The sequence below is a fragment of the Scyliorhinus torazame genome, chromosome 5 (assembly GCF_047496885.1).
Source record: "Scyliorhinus torazame isolate Kashiwa2021f chromosome 5, sScyTor2.1, whole genome shotgun sequence".
Lineage (NCBI taxonomy): Eukaryota > Metazoa > Chordata > Chondrichthyes > Carcharhiniformes > Scyliorhinidae > Scyliorhinus > Scyliorhinus torazame.
Genome location: NC_092711.1, coordinates 145,079,817 through 145,104,451, shown reverse-complemented (window position 1 = coordinate 145,104,451; position 24,635 = coordinate 145,079,817). Strand labels below are relative to the sequence as shown.

The 24,635-nt window shown below is 47.0% G+C and overlaps 1 protein-coding gene, 1 long non-coding RNA gene and 3 other non-coding genes across 5 annotated transcripts in view; 1 reads left to right on the top strand and 4 right to left on the bottom strand.

The window, feature by feature from the left end:
- Nucleotides 1-16,280, top strand: part of LOC140417950 (uncharacterized) — a 49,926-nt gene extending 33,646 nt beyond the window's left edge. Inside the window, exon 5 of the mRNA XM_072501383.1 lies at nucleotides 14,751-16,280. Within this exon, the coding sequence (XP_072357484.1) occupies nucleotides 14,751-15,712 (962 nt within the window). The 3' untranslated portion in view covers nucleotides 15,713-16,280. The remainder of the gene's footprint in view (nucleotides 1-14,750) is intronic.
- trnae-uuc (transfer RNA glutamic acid (anticodon UUC)) lies at nucleotides 446-517 on the bottom strand. Its single transcript has one exon. It is a non-coding gene; the product is annotated as a tRNA-Glu (tRNA).
- Nucleotides 2,998-3,069, bottom strand: trnae-uuc (transfer RNA glutamic acid (anticodon UUC)). Its single transcript has one exon. It is a non-coding gene; the product is annotated as a tRNA-Glu (tRNA).
- Nucleotides 5,538-5,609, bottom strand: trnae-uuc (transfer RNA glutamic acid (anticodon UUC)). The gene has a single exon. It is a non-coding gene; the product is annotated as a tRNA-Glu (tRNA).
- Nucleotides 9,823-13,798, bottom strand: LOC140421988 (uncharacterized). The gene is made up of 2 exons (XR_011947202.1): nucleotides 13,487-13,798; nucleotides 9,823-11,991 (listed from the first exon to the last, which is right to left on the bottom strand). It is a non-coding gene; the product is annotated as an uncharacterized lncRNA (long non-coding RNA).
- Nucleotides 16,281-24,635: the final 8,355 nt, after the last annotated feature.

Genomic DNA, 24,635 nt, shown 5'->3' with positions numbered 1-24,635 from the left:
AGCTCCCAATACACCGAGCACAGGCTCAGAAACATGCAGGTAGATTATACCCCGCTCACTTAACCTCCGAGCAGCATTTACACAATCCCTCAGTGAGTATCATTTCCTTTGAGCTTCTTCTGTTGTATTCAGCTCCTGTGACCTCAATGGACTGAATAATTTGAGTTCGAAGTTTTCTTGTCATCACGCCCGAGATTCGGACCCTGATCGGGCGTGGGGGGGGGGGGGGGGGGGGGGGATTATTGTGCCCGTGTGAGCATCAAAATCTGGACCAATACCACTCAAATTTTCGCTTGCTTCATAATCTCTCTCACTTTGCAGCCAATCACTGTCCGTTTCTTCCTGCCCCTGTCTTTGTTCTCGATCTGCTGCACTTGTGACTTTTTCAGCTCTGATGTGAAACAACAAATGTCACTGAACTGATTCTGACAACAATAATTCATCATTCCCTGACCGGGAATCGAACCCGGGCCGCGGCGGTGAAAGCGCCGAATCCTAACCACTAGACCACCAGGGAAACTAACGACAAAAAATGTAACCTGGGTTGACAGTATATCACTCACCTTTTATTTTGATTTCCGAGTTTTCATTCGAAGTATACAAAATTACATGTTTAAAATGAACACAAGTGACATCTTCAGCCAATCACAACACCGATTGTTGTTCGCTGTAACATGAAATCGACAGTGAGGTGAAATAGTCCCAAAAGCTGCTCATGTGTAAATTCCAATTTCCTAAACCCACCAACCTTATCACTGTGGCCCCTGTGAAACTGACAACACGTCACCCGGCGTACATTCATTCGTAATTTCAAATAACTCATTTTAATTTTTGAAAACATAATTAATCCTTTTCGCAATTAAGTTTTGATCAAAATTAGAATAGTTTCCAATTTTTGTTGATCTTTTTCTGAACTGAAACTATCACGTTTGCGGAACAAACACAAACTCTCCTGTTTCACACTGGGCAGGAATATTAAAAAGTACTCATCTGTAACTATAAGGAAAGCTTCCTGGTTCCGATATGTTGTTAAACGTTAACACAACACGTCATCTCACAGCCCTGTGACATTTACACTTCCACAAGTTTTGAATGAGATTATTTCTTGCCTGGCTCTACAGTGGGTGAGAGAGGGACAAGCAGCAGGATTTTACCCGAACGTGGGGACTGCAGCTTCAATCAGCGGGTTACTGCCCATCCCGGGGACACTCCAACCAGGAGCAAAGCTCCCAATACACCGAGCACAGGCTCAGAAACATGCAGGTAGATTATACCCCGCTCACTTAACCTCCGAGCAGCATTTACACAATCCCTCAGTCAGTGGAACATCCTTTGAGCTTCTTCTGTTGTATTCAGATCCTGTGACCTCAATGGACTGAATAATTTCAGTGAGAAGTTTTCTTGTCGTCACGTTGGAGATTTGCACCGAGATCGGGGAGATATTTCTGTCTGTCAGAGCAATAACATCTGGCCCAATACCACGCAGGTTTGCGCTTGCGTCAACACCTCTCTCACTTGCACTGCAGCCAATCACTGACCGTTTCTTCCTGCCTCTGTATTTGTTCTCGACCTGATGCACTTGTGACTTTTTCAGCTCTGATGTGAAACGACAAATATCACTTAACTGATTCTGGCAGAGCTATTTTCTGTGAAACTGCGATTCAGCTTCGTTGAATAGTTTGGTGGACAATAATAATTCATCATTCCCTGACCGGGAATTGAACCGGGGCCGCGAGAGCGCCAAATCCTAACCACGAGACCACCAGGGATACTGACAAACAGGGTTTTAACCCGTCTGACAGCATATCATTTGTCTTTCATTCTTATTTCCCAGTTTTAATTAGAAATATACAAAATTACATGTTTAGAATGAACAGAAGTGACATCTTAAGCTAATCACAACAGCAATTGTTGTTCGCTGGACCACGAAATCGACAGTGAGGTGAAATAGCCCAGCAAGCTGCTCATGTGTAACTTCCAATTTCCAAAACCCACCAACTTGATCACTGTGGCTCCTTTGAAACTTACAACGCAACATCCGGCAGACATTCATCAGTAAATAGGAATAACTCATTTCAATTGTTAAAAACATTTTTTGTCGCAATTAAGTTTTGATCAAAATTTGAAGTTTCCAGTTTATGTTGATCTTTTTCTGAAGTGAAACTATCACGTTTGCTGAACATAAACAAACTCCCCTGTTTCAGACAGGGCAGGAACATTAAAACTTACTCATCTGTAATTATGAGGCAAAGCTTCCTCGTTCCGATTTGTTGTTAAACATTAACACAACACGTCATCTCACAGCCTTGTGACATTTACACTTTTACAAGTTTGTAATGTGTTTCTCTCTTGCCCGGCTTCACAGTGGGTGAGAGAGGGACAAGCAGCAGGATTTTACCCTAATTCTCCATTCACCCGCTGCCAGCAGAACGCGGGGACTGCAGCTTCAATCAGCGGCTAACTGCCCATCCCGGGGACACTGTAACCAGGAGCAAAGCTCCCAATACACCGAGCACAGGCTCAGAAACATGCAGGCAGATTATACCCTGCTCACTTAACCTCCGCGCAGAATTTACACAATCCCTCAGTGAGTATCATTTCCTTTGAGCTTCTTCTGTTGTATTCAGCTCCTGTGACCTCAATGGACTGAATAATTTGAGTTCGAAGTTTTCTTGTCATCACGCCCGAGATTCGGCCCCTGATCGTGTGTGTGTGTGGGGGGGGGGGGGGGGGGGGGATTATTGTGTCTGTGTGAGCATCAAAATCTGGCCCAATAGCACTCAAATTTTCGCTTGCTTCATAATCTCTCTCACTTTGCAGCCAATCACTGTCCGTTTCTTCCTGCCCCTGTCTTTGTTCTCCACCTGATGCACTTGTGACTTTTTAAGCTCTGATGTGAAACAACAAATGTCACTAAACTGATTCTGGCACAGCTCTTTTCTGTGAAACTGCGATTCAGTTTCATTGAACATTCTGCTGGACAACAATAATTGATCATTCCCTGATCGGGAATCGAACCCAGGCCGTGGCGGTGAAAGCGCCGAATCCTAACCACTAGACCACCAGGGAAACTAACGACAGAAAAAGTAACCTGGGTTGACAGTATATCACTCACCTTTTATTTTGATTTCCGAGTTTTCATTAGAAGTATACAAAATTACATGTTTAAAATGAACACAAGTGACATCTTCAGCCAATCACAACACCGATTGTTGTTCGCTGGAACATGAAATCGACAGTGAGGTGAAATAGTCCCAAAAGCTGCTCATGTGTAACTTCCAATTTCCTAAACCCACCAACCTTATCACTGTGGCCCCTGCGAAACTGACAACTCGTCATCCGGCGGACATTCATTCGTAATTTCAAATAACTCATTTTAATTTTTGAAAACATAGTTAATCCTTTTCGCAATTAAGTTTTGATCAAAATTAGAATAGTTTCCAATTTTTGTTGATCTTTTTCTGAACTGAAACTATCACACGTTTGCGGAACAAACACAAACTCTCCTGTTTCACACTGGCCAGGAATATTAAAAAGTACTCATCTGTAACTATGAGGAAAGCTTCCTGGTTCCGATATGTTGTTAAACGTTAACACAACACGTCATCTCACAGCCCTGTGACATTTACACTTCCACAAGTTTTGAATGAGATTATTTCTTGCCTGGCTCTACAGTGGGTGAGAGAGGGACAAGCAGCAGGATTTTACCCGAACGCGGGGACTGCAGCTTCAATCAGCGGGTTACTGCCCATCCCGGGGACACTCCAACCAGGAGCAAAGCTCCCAATATACCGAGCACAGGTTCAGAAACATGCAGGTAGATTATACCCCGCTCACTGAACCTCCGAGCAGCATTTACACAATTCCTCCTCAGTGGAACATCCTCTGAGCTTCTTTCGGTGTATTCAGATCCTGTGACCTCAATGGACTGAATAATTTCAGTGAGAAGTTTTCTTGTCATCAGGTTGGAGATTTGCACCGAGATCGGGGAGATATTTCTGTCTGTGAGAGCAATAACATCTGACCCAATACCACGCAGATTTGCGATGCGTCAACATCTCTCTCACTTGCATTGCAGCCAATCACTGACCGTTTCTTCCTGCCTCTGTATTTGTTCTCGACCTGATGCACTTGTGACTTTTTCAGCTCTGATGTGAAACGACAAATATCACTTAACTGATTCTGGCAGAGCTATTTTCTGTGAAACTGCGATTCAGCTTCGTTGAACAGTTTGGTGGACAAGAATAATTCATCATCCCCTGACCGGGAATTGAACCCGGGCCGCGGAGGTGAGAGCGCCGAATCCTAACCACTAGACAACCAGGGAAACTGACAAACAAGGTTTTAACCCGTCTGACAGTATATCATTCGCCTTTCATTCTTATTTCCCAGGTTTAATTAGAAATATACAAAATTACATATTTAGAATGAACAGAAGTGACATCTTTAGCTAATCACAACAGCAATTGTTGTTCGCTGGAACATGAAATCGACAGTGAGGTGAAATAGCCCAACAAGCTGCTCATGTGTAACTTCCAATTTCCAAAACCCACCAACTTGATCACTGTGGCTCCTGTGAAACTTACAACGCAACATCCGGCGGACATTCATCAGTAAATAGAAATAACTCATTTCAATTGTTAAAAACATTTTTTGTCGCAATTAAGTTTTGATCAAAATTTGAAGTTTCCAGTTTATGTTGATCTTTTTCTGAAGTGAAACTATCACGTTTGCTGAACAGACACAAACTCCCCTGTTTCAGACAGGGCACGAACATTAAAACTTACTCATCTGTAATTATGAGGTAAAGCTTCCTCGTTCCGATTTGTTGTTAAACATTAACACAACACGTCATCTCACAGCCTTGTGACATTTACACTTTTGGAATGTGTTTCTCTCTTCCCCGGCTCCACAGTGGGTGAGAGAGGGACAAGCAGCAGGATTTTACCCTAATTCTCCATTCACCCGCTGCCAGCAGAACGCGGGGACTGCAGCTTCAATCAGCGGCTAACTGCCCATCACGGGGACACTGTAACCAGGAGCAAAGCTCCCAATACACCGAGCACAGGCTCAGAAACATGCAGGCAGATTATACCCTGCTCACTTAACCTCCGCGCAGAATTTACACAATCCCTCAGTGAGTATCATTTCCTTTGAGCTTCTTCTGTTGTCTTCAGCTCCTGTGACCTCAATGGACTGAATAATTTGAGTTCGAAGTTTTCTTGTCATCACGCCCGAGATTCGGACCCTGATCGGGCGTGGGGGGTGGGGGGGGGGATTATTGTGCCCGTGTGAGCATCAAAATCTGGCCCAATACCACTCAAATTTTCGCTTGCTTCATAATCTCTCTCACTTTGCAGCCAATCACTGTCCGTTTCTTCCTGCCCCTGTCTTTGTTCTCGACCTGCTGCACTTGTGACTTTTTCAGCTCTGATGTGAAACAACAAATGTCACTGAACTGATTCTGGCAGAGCTCTTTTCTGTGAAACTGCGATTCAGTTTCATTGAACATTCTGCTGGACAACAATAATTCATCATTCCCTGACCGGGAATCGAACCCGGGCCGCGGGGGTGAAAGCGCCGAATCCTAACCACTAGACCACCAGGGAAACTAACGACAAAAAATGTAACCTGGGTTGACAGTATATCACTCACCTTTTATTTTGATTTCCGAGTTTTCATTCGAAGTATACAAAATTACATGTTTTAAATGAACACAAGTGACATCTTCAGCCAATCACAACACCGATTGTTGTTCGCTGGAACATGAAATCGACAGTGAGGTGAAATAGTCCCAAAAGCTGCTCATGTGTAACTTCCAATTTCCTAAACCCACCAACCTTATCACTGTGGCTGCTGTGAAACTTATCCGGCGGACATTCATTAGTAATTCCAAATAACTCATTTCAATTTTTCAAAACATTGACAGTTAATCCTTTCCGCAATTAAGTTTTGATCAATATTAGAATTTTTGTTGATCTTTTTCTGACGTGAAACTCACGTTTGCTTAACATTCACAAACTCCCCTGTTTCATACTGGGCATAAGCAAGAAACTTACTCATCTGTAACTATGAGGCAAAGCTTCCACGTTCCGATTTGTTGTTAAACATTAACACACGTCATCTCACAGCCTTGTGACATTTATACTTCCACAAGTTTTGAATGAGATTCTTTCTTCCCCGGCTCCACAGTGGGTGAGAGAGGGACAAGCAGCAGGATTTTACCCAAACTCTCCATTCACCCGCTGCCAGCAGAACGCGGGGACTGCAGCTTCAATTAGCGGGTTATTGCCCATCCCGTGGACACTCCAACCAGGAGCAAACCTCCCAATACACCGAGCACAGGCTCAGAAACATGCAGGTAGATTATACCCCGCTCACTTAACCTCCACGCAGCATTTACATAATCCCTAAATGATTTATGCTTCTTTCGTTGTATTCAGCTCCTGAGACCTCAATGCACTGAATAATTTGAGTGAGAAATTTTCCTGATGCCACACCCGAGATTTGCACCCAAATCTGGGAGATACTTGTGTCTGGTGAGCAATAACATCTGGCCCATTACCACCCACATTTTGGCTGACGTCAACATCTCTCCGTCTCTTCCAGCATCTGTACTTGTTCTCGACCTGCTGCACTTGGACTTTTTAAGCTCTGATGTGAAACAACAAATCTCACTTAACTGATTCTGGCAGAGCTCTTTTCTGTGAAACTGCGATTCAGCTTCGTTGAACGGTTTGCTGGACAACAATAAAGCATCATGCCCTGCACGGGAATCGAACCCAGCTCCGCGTCAACATCTCCCTCATTTTGCTGAATTCCAGTCGATTTGTCAAGCATGATTTTCCCTTTCATAAATCCATGCTGACTGTCGTCTTTTAAAATTTTTCCTCCTTCAAGACTGTGAAAAAAACAACTTTACACCTTGGTTTCGATAAAACTAACTTTGTCTTTATTGACCAAAGTCTGCATGCAGATGGCTACAGGTTAGAGAGAGAGAGAGCTGTTAAGGTAAACCTGCTCATTCTTTCTCAAGCTCGCAAAGACATGGAGAAAACGTTCAATATTTATACAAAAGCTGTATCATTTTACAAAAACAGAACTTGTTCAAAAATGTCAATACAGTCATAACTTCTGATCAACCATGTTGTCATAGAAAGACCTTGACTCGGCTTATTTGCAGTATTTTGTCTTTAGAGGATTTAAGACGTGGTCCTATTTTGTTTTTCACCTCTGCCCTCATGATGCCTTGACGCAGATGGACCTAGGTCATGAGGAGGTTGTGTTATTGGGACATTCCTGGATCGTGGCTTTGTTATCAGGTTTTACTAAGGTCAGGCACTATTTTCCCTCTTCTGGCCTTGTATGATACGATTATGTGGATTCTTAGCTTTGTCTAGTTTGTCAGGGTCTGAACTTGGCACTTAGCTGACACAGCTGTCTTACACTTCGTTATAGGCCGTAAAATTCTCAGCCATTGTCATCCAGGGTACCTGGGAATTATGCGTCCATATGCTGTCCGACACAATCAGTTATGATTGAAACAGGAGGGGCGGCACGGTGGAGAGTGGTTAGCACTGCTGCATCACGGCGCCGAGGTCCCAGGTTCGATCCCGGCTCTGGGTCACTGTCCGTGTGGAGTTTGCACATTCTCCCCTTGTCTGCGTGGGTCTCACCCCCAGAACCCAAAATGATGTGCAGGTTAGATGGATTGGCCATACTAAAATTGCCCCTTAATTGGGAAAAACAGAATTGAATGTTTTAAATTTAAAAAAACGATTGAAACAGGAGGCACATGTCAATAATAATAATAATCTTTATTGTCACAAGTAAGAGTTATATCAGAAAAAAAACTTTACCAAACTCTGGAATACAATATTGAATTACAGACATAATACCGACTGGGTGAGGAATTAGAAGATGTAAGGAGGCTGTTAAAGGAATTAGTTCAACAAAAAACTGTCACCTCCCCTGAAGCAGACCACATCCTCGGTTTAGATCAAATCCGACAGCTTCGGGAACAAATCAGCAGCAACAGCTCTCATGGCTGCTGTCTCCGAAACCAGAGGAGGTGACCCTCGTGGCTGCTGTCTCCGAAACCAGAGGAGGTGACCCTCGTGGCTGCTGTCTCTGAAACCAGAAGCAGTGACCCTCGTAGCTGCTGTCTCTGAAACCAGAGGCAGTGACCCTCATAGCTGCTGTCTCCGAAACCAGAGGAGGTGACCCTCGTAGCTGCTGTCTCCGAAACCAGAGGCGGTGACCCTCATGGCTGCTGTCTCCGAAACCAGAGGAGGTGACCCTCGTGGCTGCTGTCTCCGAAACCAGAGGCAATGACCCTCATAGCTGCTGTCTCCGAAACCAGAGGAGGTGACCCTCATGGCTGCTGTCTCCGAAACCAGAGGAGGTGACCCTCATAGCTGCTGTCTCCGAAACCAGAGGCGGTGACTCTCATGGCTGCTGTCTCCGAAACCAGAGGAGGTGACCCTCGTAGCTGCTGTCTCTGAAACCAGAGGAGGTGACCCTCATGGCTGCTGTCTCCAAAACCAGAGGAGGTGACCCTCGTGGTGGCTGTCTCTGAAACCAGAGGCAGTGACCCTCATGGCTGCTGTCTCCGAAACCAGAGGAGGTGACCCTCGTAGCTGCTGTCTCTGAAACCAGAGGAGGTGACCCTCGTAGCTGCTGTCTCCGAAACCAGAGGCAGTGACCCTCGTAGCTGCTGTCTCCGAAACCAGAGGAGGTGACCCTCATGGCTGCTGTCTCCGAAACCAGAGGAGGTGACCCTCATAGCTTCTGTCTCCGAAACCAGAGGAGGTGACCCTCATAGCTGCTGTCTCCGAAACCAGAGGAGGTGACCCTCATGGCTGCTGTCTCCGAAACCAGAGGAGGTGACCCTCGTAGCTGCTGTCTCCGAAACCAGAGGAGGTGACCCTCGTAGCTGCTGTCTCCGAAACCAGAGGAGGTGACCCTCGTAGCTGCTGTCTCCGAAACCAGAGGAGGTGACCCTCGTAGCTGCTGTCTCCGAAACCAGAGGTGACCCTCATAGCTGCTGTATTCTAAACCAGAGGAGGTGACCCTCATGGCTGCTGTCTCTGAAACCGTGACCCTCGTAGCTGCTGTCTCCGAAACCAGAGGAGGTGACCTCTGGCTCTTGCTGGGTCAGTCAAGTTGAAAGCACTTCCCCCTCTGCTCTGCCTCTTCTATGCAATGAGGAAATGCTGGTTTGTGTGTGTGTGGTCACCCAGGCCAGGGATACAGGATAGGCTGAGACCCAGGCAGAAAGGGGAGGAGGTGGGGGGGGGGGTAAATCGGTGGAGAACTATCCTCATCCACTAGGCTCAGGGAAAAGGTCACCACCCGACCAATCACAGACCCCTTTCTCCCTTTTCATGTCTCTGAAACAGGAATCGGGGTGACAGTGAATATGGACACCAGCCCCCCTCATCCTCACCACAATATTAAAAACATTTTAAACGTCCCATGCTGAGTTAGAGAAGGAGGACCTGAAACAGCTTCACCCAGCTGTATGTTCCCAGAGTGAAGCTGAGAACTGGAGAGGGACACTCACTCGGTGAAATAGAACCTGACTTCAGGAGGGCTGTATGGGAAGGGAATATTGACTTTCACACAGTTCTAGTTAACATTAAATAGTCTCCCACTGAAATACCAAGTGTTGGATGGCACGGTGGTGCAGTGGCACTGCTGCCTCACGGCGCCAAGGATCCGGGTTCGATCCCGGCCCCAGGTCACTGCACATGAGGAGTTTGCACATTCTCCCCATGCGTTTCACCCCCACAAACCAAAAAGATGTGCAGGATAGGTGGATTGGCCATGCTAAATTGCCCCTTAATTGGGGCAATTTTAATCAAAACAAGCTTTATTCTAAGAACATAGTTAACAAATATATACACACACAGCAAGAATTTTTATCAATTACAAACATAAAGACACCCCACAGCGACACTTATCTATGTATAACACTGAATGAATTCCCTCTTAACTGTTACTATTCATAAACAAAATCCCATTAACCAAAAACCCCTTTTCAAGGGCGCGGTCCAGCACTCTGCATTCTCACTTGAATAAGACTGGCTTTTCCTGAGCTTCTGACCCGTCTCACCAGCAGGTTTAAACTCTTCAGGAAAGCAAATTATAGATTTTAAGTTCCCAAAGCAGGTAGCTATCTGTTTTTTCTTCTTACTGGAACAGATATTTAAAATGAAAATAGAGAGAGACAAGCCAAAACACTTCATTGTTCTGTCTGAGTCCACAGCAGCCAAAACTGAAAGGGAAAGTAAAAACAGTTCACAGAGCCACTGCCCAGCTCCACCCATACAATGACATCACTGAAGCCGTGTGATAAGACAAAAACTTTTCTGAAAGGGACACTTCCATAACAGTCGGTAACAGGACATCAATCAGTCTTGTCTTACTTTAGAGAAGTCAAGGACTTAAAAATGTGTTTGATGCAAACTGATTTAATTAAACTATATCCAGAATATTGAACTCCAGTCCGGTTGCAGGGATTATTAACATCAACTGAATCAAACTCCAACTGTCAGAATGAACATGGTTCAGTCCTGGATGTGATTAAGAGCAGCAATAACAGCAAAATCCAACCCCCATCATCACTTGTGAACTCGCTGGTGGGTCAGCAGAGGTTTTGATCGAGTGAATCCCTTCCCACAAACAGAGCAGATAAATGGCCTCTCCCCAGTGTGAACTCGCTGGTGTGCCCGCAGGTTGGACGACTTTGTGAACCTCTTTGAGCAGTGAGAGCAGCTGAACGGTCTCTCCTCAGTATGAATTCGCTGGTGGGTCATCAGATCAGCAGCACTTTTGAAGCCGCTACCACAGTCAGAGCAATTAAAAGGTCTCTCATTGGTGTGAATAACATTGTGTCTCAGAAGGTTGCATGACTGAGTGAATCCCTGCCCACACACAGAGCAGGTGAATGGCCTCTCCCCAGTGTGAACTCGCTGGTGTGTCCACAGACTGGATGACGTTCTAAACCTCTTTATGCAATGAGAGCAGCTGAACGGTCTCTCCTCGCTGTGAATGCCCTGGTGGTGTATTAGTTCCCGAGAGCTTTTGAAGCCGCTCCCAGTCAGAACATTTAAAGGGCCTCTCAGTAGTGTGAGTGACTTTGTGTCTCAGCAGGTTGCATGACTGAGTGAATCTCTTCCCACACTGAGAGCAGGTGAACGGCCTCTCCCTGGTGTGAACCTGCTGGTGTGTCTGCAGGCTGGATGACGGAGTGAATCCCTTCCCACACACAGTGCAGTTGAATGGCGTATCCCCAGTGTGAATTCGCTGGTGCATCAGCAGTTGGGAGGAATGACTAAATCTTTTACCACACACAGAGCACGTGAATGGTCTCTCCCCAGTGTGAACTCGCTGGTGTGTCCGCAGATTGAATAACTGAGAGAATCCCTTCCCACATTCCATGCAGGTGAATGGTCTCTCCCCAGTGTGAACTCGCTGGTGTGTCCGGAGGTTGGATGAAACACTGAATCCCTTCCCACACTCAGTGCAGGTGAATGGCTTCTTTCCGGTGTGACTGCGGCGATGAATTTTCAGCTCAGATGTGTACCTGAATCCTTTCCCACAGTCCCCACATTTCCACCGTTTCTCCATGGTGCTGGTGCCCTTGTGTCTCTCCAGGTTGGACAATCAGTTGAAGCCTCGTCCACACACAGAACACGTGTTGATCTCTCCTCGCTGAGAATGGTGTAATGTTTTTTCAAGCCGTGTAGTTGGTTGAAGCTCTTTCCACAGTCAGTGCACTGGAACACTCTCACTCGGGTGTTTGTGTTGGTGCTTATCCAGTCACATTGCTGTTTAAAACCTTCTGTAGCAGACACAACAAACATTTCTCCTTCTAGATTTAAAGGCTGATAATATTCAGGTCCCAATGAATTGAGTGCCTTTGTCAGATTTTGATGTGAAGTTTGGTTTGAGATTTCTGTCTGCAAATCCTCACCTTGTGGGACCCTGTGAAAGGAGTTTACAAAACTGAACACTGTCAGTACAAGATAGAAATTCAGAACAGTTGATTCTAGTTTCTATGGAACATTCTTTTCTCTCTCATTTCCCAAAAGTTGTAAATCTCTGTCCCACACACTCTCCCTTCATTCTCACTTTGCTGTGTCTAATATTCCCCCTCGCAATTCTCCTGAAGGTACTGACTCAGGCTGAGTGACAGATCCATGCTCACTGCTTCCTGTCCTGGATACAGAAGTCCAAAAATCTTAATTCAGACTGCCAGCCTAATGGAAAGACGTCTATATCATTGGAATAAAGATATGTTTAATGGATAGGATTGTTTCAGTTGGTTGAGATTCAGGGAATTGTGATTGATCATGATCTTGAACTTGCTGCTTATGAGAAGAGTCAAGCAGAGATGATCAATGATTTCTAACTGAAATTGGAAGGGCACTGTAGGGTTACAGAATGGGACGCACTCGAGACGGACAGAATTGGTCGACAGAGAGTCGGCAATGATTCGAGTTGCCGAATGGACTACTTCTGGACTGCAATGACTCTATGACTGGAAATATATAAACTAGATCCAGTACTACAAAAAAACTAGAAATAATAATAAACATAATTTATTACAGAACTATCACAAATATGTCTAATCTGTACCAGATAACAACACTAGACATATCTGTGTTCAATATTAATTTACTGTCTCCTAAAATGTCAGCCATCTCATACAAAATTATGAAGGGAATAGATAGGATGAGTGCGGGCAGGTTGTTTCCACTGGCGGGTGAAAGCAGAACTAGGGGGCATAGCCTCAAAATAAGGGGAAGTAGATTTAGGACTGAGCTTAGGAGGACCTTCTTCACCGAAAAGGTTGTGAATCTATGGAATTCCCTGCCCAGTGAAGCAGTTGAGGCTCATTCATTAAATGATTCCAAGATAAAGATAGATAGCTTTTGAAGAGTAAAGGAATAAAGGGTTATGGTGTTCGGGCGGGAAAGTGGAGCTGAGTCCACAAATGATCAGCCATGATCTCATTGAATCGCGGAGCAGGCTCGAAGGGCTAGATGGCCTACTCCTGCTCCAAGTCCTTATTTTGTTATGTTCTTATCTCCTGGGGAAACCAGGCCTTTAATTGGAAACATTGGGAAAGAGACCATCATTTTAGCCAGACAAATAAATATGTCAAGCTGAGGGAGCAAAGGATGTCAATGTGTTTAATGCCACCCGAGGAAGGAGCTGCGTTTCAAAAGCTATTGATTCTAAACAAACCTGTTGCATTTTAACCTGGTGTTGTAAGACTTCTTACTGTGCCCACCCCAGTCCATCACCGGCATCTCCACACAATGTCTTTAAGAGAGAGAGAAACCTGGGTCAAACTTTCCAGAGTCTGCACCCTCCCTGGATTCACTTCCTTTGCCTTCAGTTGCTGCAAGTGACCAAATGAAGGTGAGAATGAGAAAAGAAATGGAAAGGGCGAGAAAATAAGTTTTTTACTTACAGATGTTGGAGACATGAGGAAGCTTCAGTCTGTGTGAAGCTCGCTCTTCATTAACACAAAGGCCGCACTCTGATTGACTAGAGGGCCAGAGTCCTTCCGGTTATCCAACAGTTCCCATTGGTCAATACCTTCAGCAGGAAGCCATGATGTGGAGATGCCGGCGTTGGACTGGGGTGGGCACAGTAAGAAGTCTTACAACACCAGGTCAAAGTCCAACAGGTTTGTTTCGATGTCACAAGCTTTCAGAGCGCTGCTCCTTCATCTGACTTCGTACTGTTCAGCAGGAAGGTCAAGAAAGGCACCTCTGCACATGCGCAGTCCCAGGGCGGGGGGGGGGGGGGGAGGTCACCGAGCGACTTCACGCTCTGGCCGGAGCCGTCGTCTGTTTGCCTGGCTTGTCTCTAGGTGGTGAGGGGGGGAGAAGGGAACAAGGGGTGGGGACGGGGCCGCCATCTCCGGGCCTGCCGTCTCCGCGCTCCGGGCCTGCCGTCTCCGCGCTCCGGGCCTGCGCACAGGAAGCCGGAGACGTCACCGCGGAGCAGAGTGAAACTATTGTGACGTCAGCGGAAGTTGACTTCAGAGGAAAACTCCTCTGTGTAATGTCTGGGAGCAAATCAATGTTTACCCCTTTCCATTTCTTTCCTCATTCGGGGAGGGCATTATGACTTTCAGTAACTGAAGGGAATAGAACTGAATCCAATCTGCAGATTACACATGTTTTCAGTCCAGTAATGTAAACATATATCTGTCTGGCAGCCTGCATGACAGGAAGCAGTGAGCAGGGATCTGTCAATCAGCCTGAATCAGCACCTTCAGGAGAATTGGGATGGTCAATATTAGATACAGCAGAGTGAGAATGCAGTGAGAGTTACTGCTTTTCCATGCTGTTCCATGGAAATGAGAATTGTCGGTCCTGAATTTCAATCCAGTACTGATAGTGATGATTTTTGTGAACTTTTAAAGGATATTAGAAGGTGAGGAATTACTGGCAGAAATCTCAAACCAAACGTCACATCAAACTCTGACAGTGTCACTCGATTCCTCGGCCTTTGAATCGAGAAGGAACATTTTGTCCGTTCTGGCTGCAGAAGGTTTTAAACATCAGTGTGACTAGAAAAGCACCAAGACACAGCTGATTGAGAGTGTTCCAGTTCACTGACTGGAACGAGCTTTGACCAGTTGCACAGGCTGAAAAAACATTGCACCATTCACAGCGGGGAGAGACCGTACCTGTATTCTGTGTGTGAACAAGGCTTCAACTGATTGTCCAACCTGGAGAGATACGAGGAAACCCTCACCATGGATAAACCATGGAAATGTGGGGACTGTGGACAGGGATTCGGATCCCCATCAGAGCTGGAAACCCATGGACACAGTCACACTGAAGAGAGGCTGTTCACCTGCACTGAGTGTTGGCAGAAATGTAGTGATTCTTCCAACCTGCAGACACACCAGCGAGTTCACACTGGGGAGCAGCCATTCACCTGCACTGTGTGTGCTAAGGGATTCGCTCAGTTATCCAGCCTATTGAGACATAATGTCACTCACACCAATGAGAGACCCTTTAAATGCCCCGACTGTGGGAGTTGTTTCAAAAGGTCTCAGGAACTGATGGTCCACCAGCGCATTCACACTGAAGAGAGACCATTCAGCTGCTCTCACTGCACCAAAAGGTTTGGACGGTCATCCACACTGCAGAGACACCAGCAGGTTCACACCGGGGAGAGACCATTCACCTGCTCTGTGTGTGGGAAGGGATTCAGTGATTTATCCACCCTGCAGATACACCAGCGAGTTCACACTGGGGAGAGGCCATTCACCTGCTCTGACTGTGGGAAGGGATTCAGTGATTCATCCAACCTGCTGAGACACAAGCGAGTTCACACTGGGGAGAGGCCGTTTACCTCCACAGTGTGTGGGAAGGGATTTACTCAATCATCTGACCTGCAGGGACACCAGCGAGTTCACACTGGGGAGAGGCCGTTCACGTGCTCTGAGTGTGGGAAGGGATTTACTCGGTTAGACAACCTGCTGACACATCAACGAGTTCACACTGGGGAGAGGCCATTCACCTGCTCAGTGTGTGGAAAGGGATTCACTCAGTTGTCCCACCTGCTGACACATCAGCGGGTTCACACTGGGGAGAGACCGTTCACCTGCTCCGTGTGTGGGAAGAGATTCACTCAGTTATCCCATCTGCTGACACATCAGAGAGTTCACAAGTGATTACAGGAGCTGGATTCTGCTGTTATTGCTGCTGTTAATCACATCCAGGACTGCACTATGTTCATTCTGACAGTCAATGAAGTGGGAGGGTCAGAGGGTTTCTTTCTGCTGGACTCTCACAGTTTGCTTCCAGTAAGAGGCAGCCCGTGATGCAGTGGTTAGCACTGCTGCCTCACGGCGCCGAGGATCTGGGTTCGATGCCAGCCGCAGGTCGCTGTCTGTGTGGAGTTTGCATATTCTCCTTGTCTGCATGGGCTCACCCCCACAACTCAAAAACATGTGCCGCATAGGTGGATTGGCCACATTAAATTGCCGCTTAATTGGAAAAAAGAGTTGGGTACTCAAAATGTTTTTTAAAAGTTTGCTTCCAGTGGGCTGGTGTTCTTTGAGCCTGGGAGAGCAGATTTCCACAGAAATGACCCACAAAGGCTGAAGAAGGACTTTTATTTTATCCTGGACAGTAAATGAAATGAAAATCGCTTATTGTCACAAGTAGGCTTCAAATGAAGTTACTGTTTTTCCCCCACTACAGGTAGATCTAAAATAAACACAGAAAGAACTGAAAAAACGCAGCAAGTCGGACACCATCTGTGGAGTGAGAAACAAAGTTAATGTTTCACGTCCAATTGTTCTGGACACCTGTTAGCTAAGAGACTGAACCAGAACCAGAACATTTTAAAGTTTTAAGATTTTGTGGAAAGATTGATTTGTTCCAGTAGTGATGATGTAAGAAATAGGGCTTGGTTATTTTATAAACAAACTTTGTTAAAACAAACAAAAACAATATTTAAACTTTAACTCTAAGGTTAACTGATTTACATAGAACACAGGAATTAGGAGCAGAAGTGGGCAAATCAGCCCTTCGAGCCTGCTCCGCCATTCAACCAGATCATGGCTGATCTCTTCCTGGTCTCAAATCCACCTCTCTACTTGCTCCCCATATCCCTTTCACCCATTTTTGATCAGAAATATATCTATCTCCTTGAAACCATTTAATGACTCCGATTCCACCGCACTATGAAGCAGTGAGTTCCACAAATTTGCCACCCTCTGCGAGAGTTAGTTCCTCCTCAGTTCTAAATCTATTGCGCCTCAACCTATATCCATGACCTCTCGTTCTAGATTGCCCCACAAGGGGGAACATTTGGTCTACGTTTACTTTATCAATCCCTTTTAGTATTTTAAATACCTCAATCAGATCCCCTCTCATTCTTCTAAACTCCAGCGAGTAAAAGACCAAACTGTTTCATCTCTCCTCGGAAACAATCTGATGAACCTCCTCTGAACTGCCTCCAATGCCACCACGTCCTTCCTCAAATAAGGAAACCAAAACTGCACAACATACTCCAGATGTGGTCTCACCAACACCCAAGACAATTACAACAACACTTCTCTACTTTTATACACCAGTCCTTTCGCAATAAATGCTAAAATTCCATTTGCCTGTTTAATTGCATGCTGTACCTATATACTGATTTTCTGCGATTCATGAACAAAGACACCCAGATCTCTCTGCCCAGAAGCATTTTGAATCTGCTTTCCATTTAGGCAATAAATTGTCATTCTATTTTTTTCAGCCAAAATGGATAACCTCACATTTATCTACATTAAACTCCATCTGCCAATATTTGGCCCAATCTCCTAGCCTATCCATATCCGTCTGTAACACTGTTATCTCCTCTTCACTGCCTGCTTTCCCACCTGCTTTAGTATAATCCACAAATGTTGCAATGTTGCACTCTGTCCCTGCTTGCAGATCATTTATATAGATTGTAAACAGTTGAGGACTGACCCCTGCGGCACCCCACCAGTTACAGTTCTCCGGTCAGAGGAGGACCCATTTATCACAACCCTCTGCTTTCTGTCAGTCAGTCAATCCTCAATCCAATCTAGTTTTCTACCCCCAACCCCCTGCGATCTAACTTTCTGGATCAATCTTTTATGCAGCATCTTTTCTAACACCTTCTGGAAGTCTAGATATAATAATAATCTTTATTAGTGTCACAAGTAGGCTTCCATTAACACTGCAATGAAGTTACTGTGAAAACCCCGAGTCGCCACACTCCACGCATGTTCGGGTACACAGAGGGAGAATTCAGAATGTCCAATTTACCTAACAAGCACGTCTTCCGGGACTTGTGGGAGGAAACCGGAGCACCCGGGGTAAACTCACTCAGACTCCTCACAGACAGTGACCCAAGCCAGGAATCGAACCCGGGTCCCTGGCGCCGTGAAGCGACAGTGCTAACCACTGTGCTACCATGCCAGCTATAACATACCACATCCCCATCATCCACCTTTCCTGGTTACGTCCTCAAAGAACTCATGCAAGTTTGTCAACCATGACTTCCCTTCATTAAACCATGCTGAGAATGGTAGATTGAGCTTTGTCTTTCCAAATGTTCAGTCATCTATCCTTAATGATTGATTCCAGCAACTTCCCCACCACAGAGGTCAAGCTAATTGGTCTATAGTTTCCTCCTTTTGCCTCTCTCCCTTTTTGAGTCGGGGAGTTACATTAGCGTGTTTCCAATCCACAGGACTCTTCCAGCATCCAGGGAATTCTTTAATATAACCAATGCATCCATGATCTCTTTAATTCCCTAGGATGCAGCCATCAGGTCCCAGAGACTTATCTGCCTTTAATTCCATCAGTTTATTCAATACCGTCTCCCTAGTGATGTTTATTACACCAAGTTCCCCTGCATTTACTGTAGTTTTTGGAAAATGTTTATTATCTTCTACTGTGAAGACAGAGGCAAAATATTGGTTCACTGCCTCTGCCATCTGTGTTCCCCATTAATACCTCACCAGTTTCATCCTCCAAAGGGCCAATATTTACTTGACCTATTCTCCTCCTCTTTATATACTTACAGATGCTTTTGTTATCAGTGCTTATGTTTTCTGCTAGTTTCCTTTCGTAGTTCATCTTAGCTCTTTTGATTTGATTTTTAGTAGCCTTTTGCTGAACCTTAAAGTTCTCCCAATCCTCTAGTTTACCACTAGCTTTTGCAGTATGGTATGCCCTAGTTTTTGTCTTTATGTCTTCCTTGATTTCCAAGTTTAGCTATGGAATGTTTTTCTTCCTTTTACAATTCCTCTTCCTCTCAGGAATATACTTTAATTGAGAGGTATTTAATATCTCTCTGAACATCCTCCATTGTTCCTCAACTGTCCTACCCTCAATAATCTGTCCCCAGTCTGCTTGGGCCAACTCTTTCCTCAGGCGTGTATAATTACCTCTCCCAATGCTAAAACTCCAGTATGGCTCTCTCGCTCAATCTGAATTTGAAATTCTAGCATGCTGTGATCACTCCTTCCAAGAGGATTCTTCACAACAAGACTATTTAAAAAACCCTTCTTCATTACAGAATACTAAATCCAAAAGAGCCTGCTCCCTGGTTGGCTCCATAACATACTGCTCTAAGAAACAATCTCTCATACTCTCTCTGAAATCTCCCTCGAGGCGACCAGTCAATATGCTTTTCAAAATCACCCATGATTACAGTTGTGTCCTTCTCACACGTCCTCATTATTTCTTGGTTTATACTATGGCTGCAATTCTCCCAAAAGGAACAAAGTCCCCTAGTGAGCGCATTTAGCCATGTGTATCCCAGCGCTCACAGTGCCGATAAAGGCATGGTTAATGTGACTCGCATTGTATAAGGGGCCTGAATGGTAAACAAGCGGCAAAGGTCGCACATAGCTCCGTTTTGTACAGTGGGGAGCCCTGCTCACCGGAACTCCCCAGTGTAGCGCGAGATCAGGATGGCATTTAAAAATGGCGGCCCCATCTCCGAGGCACACGGCATTTTGGTACAAGGTTTTAAATTATGTCCTACTTATTTGTCTTTTCCTTGCAGGATTTTCTTGTGCACGAGACCTTTCACACATTCTGACCTCCTTCTTTAATCTCTGATAACACTTTAAAAAAAAACTATTTTAATTCTCCATTTTCACATTTTCCTTCAAAATCTTCAGCCCCCCAACAAGCAGTAAACCGTAACAAATACAAAGTCAATACCCTTAACATCAACAACGATCCCATCCTCCCACCACCCATCCAACGGCCCACCTGTCAATATATGCATCAAATAAAACAAACCCTCCCACGGTGAAAAAAAAACAAAGGAGAAAAAGAAAAAGGAGTCCGGAATCGCCCATGGTCACCATTAACCTATAGAGTCCGCCCCCCGACACTCAATGCCATCCAACCTCTGAAAGAGTACCGTAAATGACACCCAAGAGTTGTAAACCCCCCCACCCCCCCTCCCCAACTCCTTCCCTCCACTGCCTCTTGTAAAACTCCTCCCCCCAAACTCGGTTCCTTCCCCCCAACTTTCCACCACAGCTAGACCCCTCGGACCCCGTTCTGCCAGGCTCCGATGGCCGCAGCCCCTCCCCCACCTCACTCCCGTTCACTGGCCGGCTTAAACCAGCCAGCGTGGAGGCCCCCGCCCGGGTCTCCTTCCCCCTTGCCCGGTCCCAGGAAACCCCAGAAGTCCTCTTCAGCACACAAACCCCGCATACACACCCACACCCCAAAGAACCCTTATTACGACTGAAAGTCCCATTTCTTCCCTTGTCCAAATATATACAACGTTGGCTCCTGTAGCCCATACACCAGCACGCAGTGACACAAAAAAGAAACAATACAGTCATGAGGCTACATCGGCACTTGACCATTTCTCAATTCTGCCACAGTCCTTCTGCCTTCCCAAACCCCTCCGCTGCTTCCGCCGTCCCAAAATAAAAGTCCTTGAGCTTGTAAGTCACCCTCAGCTTCGCTGGATATACGATGCCGCACTGCACCTTACTAATATACAGTGCCCTCTTCACCCGGTTGAAGGCAGCCCACCTCCTCGCCAGCTCCACCGTAAAGCAGTATACCAGCTCCAGCCCACTGCACCACCCGCTTCTGCTTAGCCCAGTACAGGACCTTCTCCTTTACACTGTGCCTATGGAAGCACAGAGTCACTACACTTGGCGGCTCACTTGCCTTTGGTATAGGCCTCCACGACCGATGAGCCCGATCCAGTTCATATCGGGAGGGATCCTCCCCCTCCCCCAATAGTTTCGCCAACATCCTGGCAAAATACTCAGTCGGCCTCGGTCCTTCCACTCCTTCGGGCAGCCCCATAATCCTCAAATTCTGTCGCCTGGATCTGTTTTCCAGGTCTTCCATTTTGCCTCGCAGATCCTTATAGATCTCTATCACCTTCCGCATCTCCTTCCCCATCGAGGTAAGTTGATCACTGCGCTGCAATAATGTCTCTTCCATTTCCTTCAGCACCTCGTCTTGCTCTCGCACCTCCGCCACTGCGCTCGCCACCTCCGTTCTCACCGGGGAAACCGCCTCTTCCACCAGCGCTTTCAAAACCGCCCCCATCTCCTTCCTCATTGCCTCCATGTGTTTTGTGAACCGCCTTTCGACTTCCAAGGCCACCACCTTAGTTATTTCTTCAGCCGTAAGCAATGCGGTCTCCCCTGGTGCTCCAGCCTCCATTTTCTTTACCGACCCCGCGGTGACCTTTTCACTCCCCTACGGACTTTCAGTTGCTTTTTTCACGGCCGGTTTTTTGCTGATCCTCGACATTTCCCTTCCCTGTGCTTTCTCCCAACTTTTACTGCCTTCGCTGGCCCTAGGACCGGGCGTTAACCCCCGACAATGCTGTTCCCGAACGGGAGCCCTCCAACGCTTGGCTGCCTCCCGCCCGCCATCACCGGAAGTCCAATCTCTGATAACACTTAACCTCATGCCCGACTTTCACTCCAACAGTCACCTTACAATTTGATTTTTCACGTTTCCTTTCCCCGCCATCGTCGTCAGACTGGTCCTGTATGTTCATCTTATTAACCTCTATCTTCTTGGACTTCCGGTGGGGTGGGCGAGCAGGGCGGCCGCAAAAACAGAGCTCCCGCCGGTGGCCACGATTCGTGGCGATTTCAGGGAAATCCCCGAGTCTTCACGCACCCCCCCGACTATCGTCGACCTTTGGGGCCGCCACGAGCAGCCAGTGGGGCCGGTTTAAAAACCGGCGAAGAATCCCCGCGCGGGTGTCGGTTGGGGGGGCTGAGGCGCCGGGCCCAGCAGGTCATAGCAGCGGGGGCGGCGGTACGAGGAGGCCGAGGCAGCAGGCCCGAGGCCAGGGCACCATGTAGGGAGGGTGCTCCACGTCGGATGGCTCCCACCTAGGAAGAAGAAAGAAGGTTGAAGCCTGGTCCCAGGTGAATGCAGAGGAGAAAGAAAGAAGATTTAAGGAAGTTTGGTAAAAGTTGTTTTTTTCAAAAAAGAAGAATGTCAGATTGATGAAGGGCAGGAGGGTGAAGGGAGAGAGGAGAAAGGAAAGAAGATAAAAAAACAATAAGCCGCTGAAGGATGCGAAAAGCAGCGTCGAAGAAAGGAGGAAACGCGGGTTCGCCGCCGAAGGAGAAGACGAGCAAAAGTGCTGACAGGATGGCGGAAGCCGAACTGCAAGGCGGGGCAGCATTACTGAGGTGGAGAAGATGACCGAGGTGATGGTGGTGGAGCTGGAACAACGTTTGGTGAGGCACATGGAGGTCCTGAGGAAAGAGATGGCGGTCGTGTTGAGGTCATTGTTGGAGGAGGCAATCGGCCCGATCAGGGTGGAAGTGGCAAAGGTATCGGCCGAGGTGAGAGAGCAGGGCGAGAAGATGGAGGTGGAGGAGGCCGTGACACGATACAGCGACCAGGTCACCTCGATGGGTGACGAGCTGCGGAGGGTGGTGGAGGTTAACAGAGGGCTCCGAGCAAAGCTGGAAGACTTGGAAAACCGCTCAAGGCGGCACAATTTGAGAATTGTGGGCTTGCCCGAAGGGACAGAGGGCCCAAGGCCCACGCAATACTTTGCTAAGAAGTTGGCGGAGCTGATGGGGGAGGGTGAGAACCCCACCCTGTACGAGGTAGACCGAGCTCATCGGTCATTAAGGCCGAAGCCCAAAGTGAATGAGCCACCAAGGGCAGTAATTATCTGCTTCCATAAGTTTTGCATGAAGGAGAAAGTATTAAGCTGGGCAAAGCAGGAGAGTGAGGTGCTGTGGGATGGTACTGCGGTTCGGATCTACCAGGACTGGACGGTGGAGTTGGCAAAAAGACGAGCGGCGTTTGGGCGAGTGATGGCGGCTTTGTACAAGAAGGGGGTGCGATTTGGTGTGGTGTACCCGGCGAAGTTGAGAGTAACATATAACACCAAAGACTTTTATTTTGAGACAGCGGAGGCGGCTGAGGCGTTCGTGAGGGCAGAAGGCTTGGGACAGACGTGAAGAGCGGAACTGGAAGAGAGACTGTGGACTGTGAGTGGCTGGAAAATGTACAAATGTTACAACTTTCTTTTTACTGATTTGTATTGAAATTTACTTCTCTTTGCATTGTTACAGAGTTCAAGTTAATGGTGTTCTGTGTTGCGACGGTTAAATGTTATGTTAGTGAATTGTAGGGGTTGGATTGTTGGGTTTGTTGTAGTGTTTATTTCTCTGGGACTGGGTGGAAGGCGGCGAGAGGTCTTGGCGGGGGGAGCCACCCGCGCTAGCTAACTAAAGTCAGTTAGTGAACGGGGGTGAGGTGAGAGGAGGACTGCAGGCGTTGGAGCTTGGATAGCAGGCTTCAATGGGCCTACGAGGCGAGCAAGAGGGGGTGGAGGGATGGATGTTGGGGGATGTTTTTGTAGGGGGGGTTCTTGGGAGGGGGGGGAAGGGGTTTGATGTTAACAATGGACAGGGGCGGGTCAGGCTTATGGGGCAGGGCCCGGGGGTATGGTGATGATGGATAAGAAAGGTGGGGGGGGGGGTGAGAGACCCCCAGTAAGGATAATCACGTGGAACATGAGAGGGCTAGGAGGTCCGGTCAAAAGGTCAAGGGTGCTTGCACATCTTAAAAGTTTGAAAGCCGATGTAGCAATGCTGCAGGAGACTCACTTGAGGGTGAAGGACCAGGTGAGACTTAAAAAGGGCTGGGTTAGCCAAGTGTTTCACTCCGGATTTGATGGAACGGCTCGAGGGGTAGCGGTGCTGGTCAGCAAAAGGGTACGCTTCCAGATGGAGAAGGAGGTAGCAGATCAGGGGGGTAGATATGTGATTGTGACAGGGGCACTGGAGGGGAGATTAGTGGCGCTGTTAAATGTATACGGTCCCAATTGGGACGATGTGGGATTCGCGAGGAAGGTGTTTGGGGCTATTCCCGACTTGGATACGCATGAGCTGATTGTGGGGAACACTGAAACTTGGTGCAGGAGCTAAGGTTGGACAGATCACGGCCGCGCTCGCTGGTCCCATCAGGGGGGGAATGGTGGAAATGGGAGGGGTGGACCCTTGGAGGTTCCTGCACCCGAGGGAGTGGCAGTACTCGTTTTTCTCAGCGGTCCATAAGGTAAACTCGCGGATCGACTTTTTTGTGGTGGGGAAGGCTTGGCTGGCTGGAGTCAAGGGGTCGGAATACTCTGCAATTGCAGTTTCATTTCACGCTCCACATTGGGTGGATATGGTGCTGGAGAAGGGGCAGCGCAGAAACCGGGGTGGAAACTGGATGTGGGGCTTTTGGGGAACCAAGTGTTCTGTGAGAAAATTGAAAAGGTAATTAAGGAATATGTAGGTTTCAATTGTACGGGTGAGGTGTCGAAGGCAGTCGTCTGGGAGGCTCTAAAGGCGGTGGTGAGAGGTGAGGTAATTTTGTTTAAGGCCAGGGAGGACAAAGAGGAGAGGTTGGAGCGGCAGAGGGTAATAGATGAGATGTTGGAGGTAGATAGGAGTTATGCAGAGGATGGGGACCCGGCGAAGCTGGAAAAGAGGAAGGAACTACAGACGAGCTTCGACCGACTGTCCATCAGGAAGGCGGTGTGCCAACTGAGACGAGCAAAGGTTGTAGTTTATGAACATGGAGATAAGGCAGTTTATGAACATGGTATGT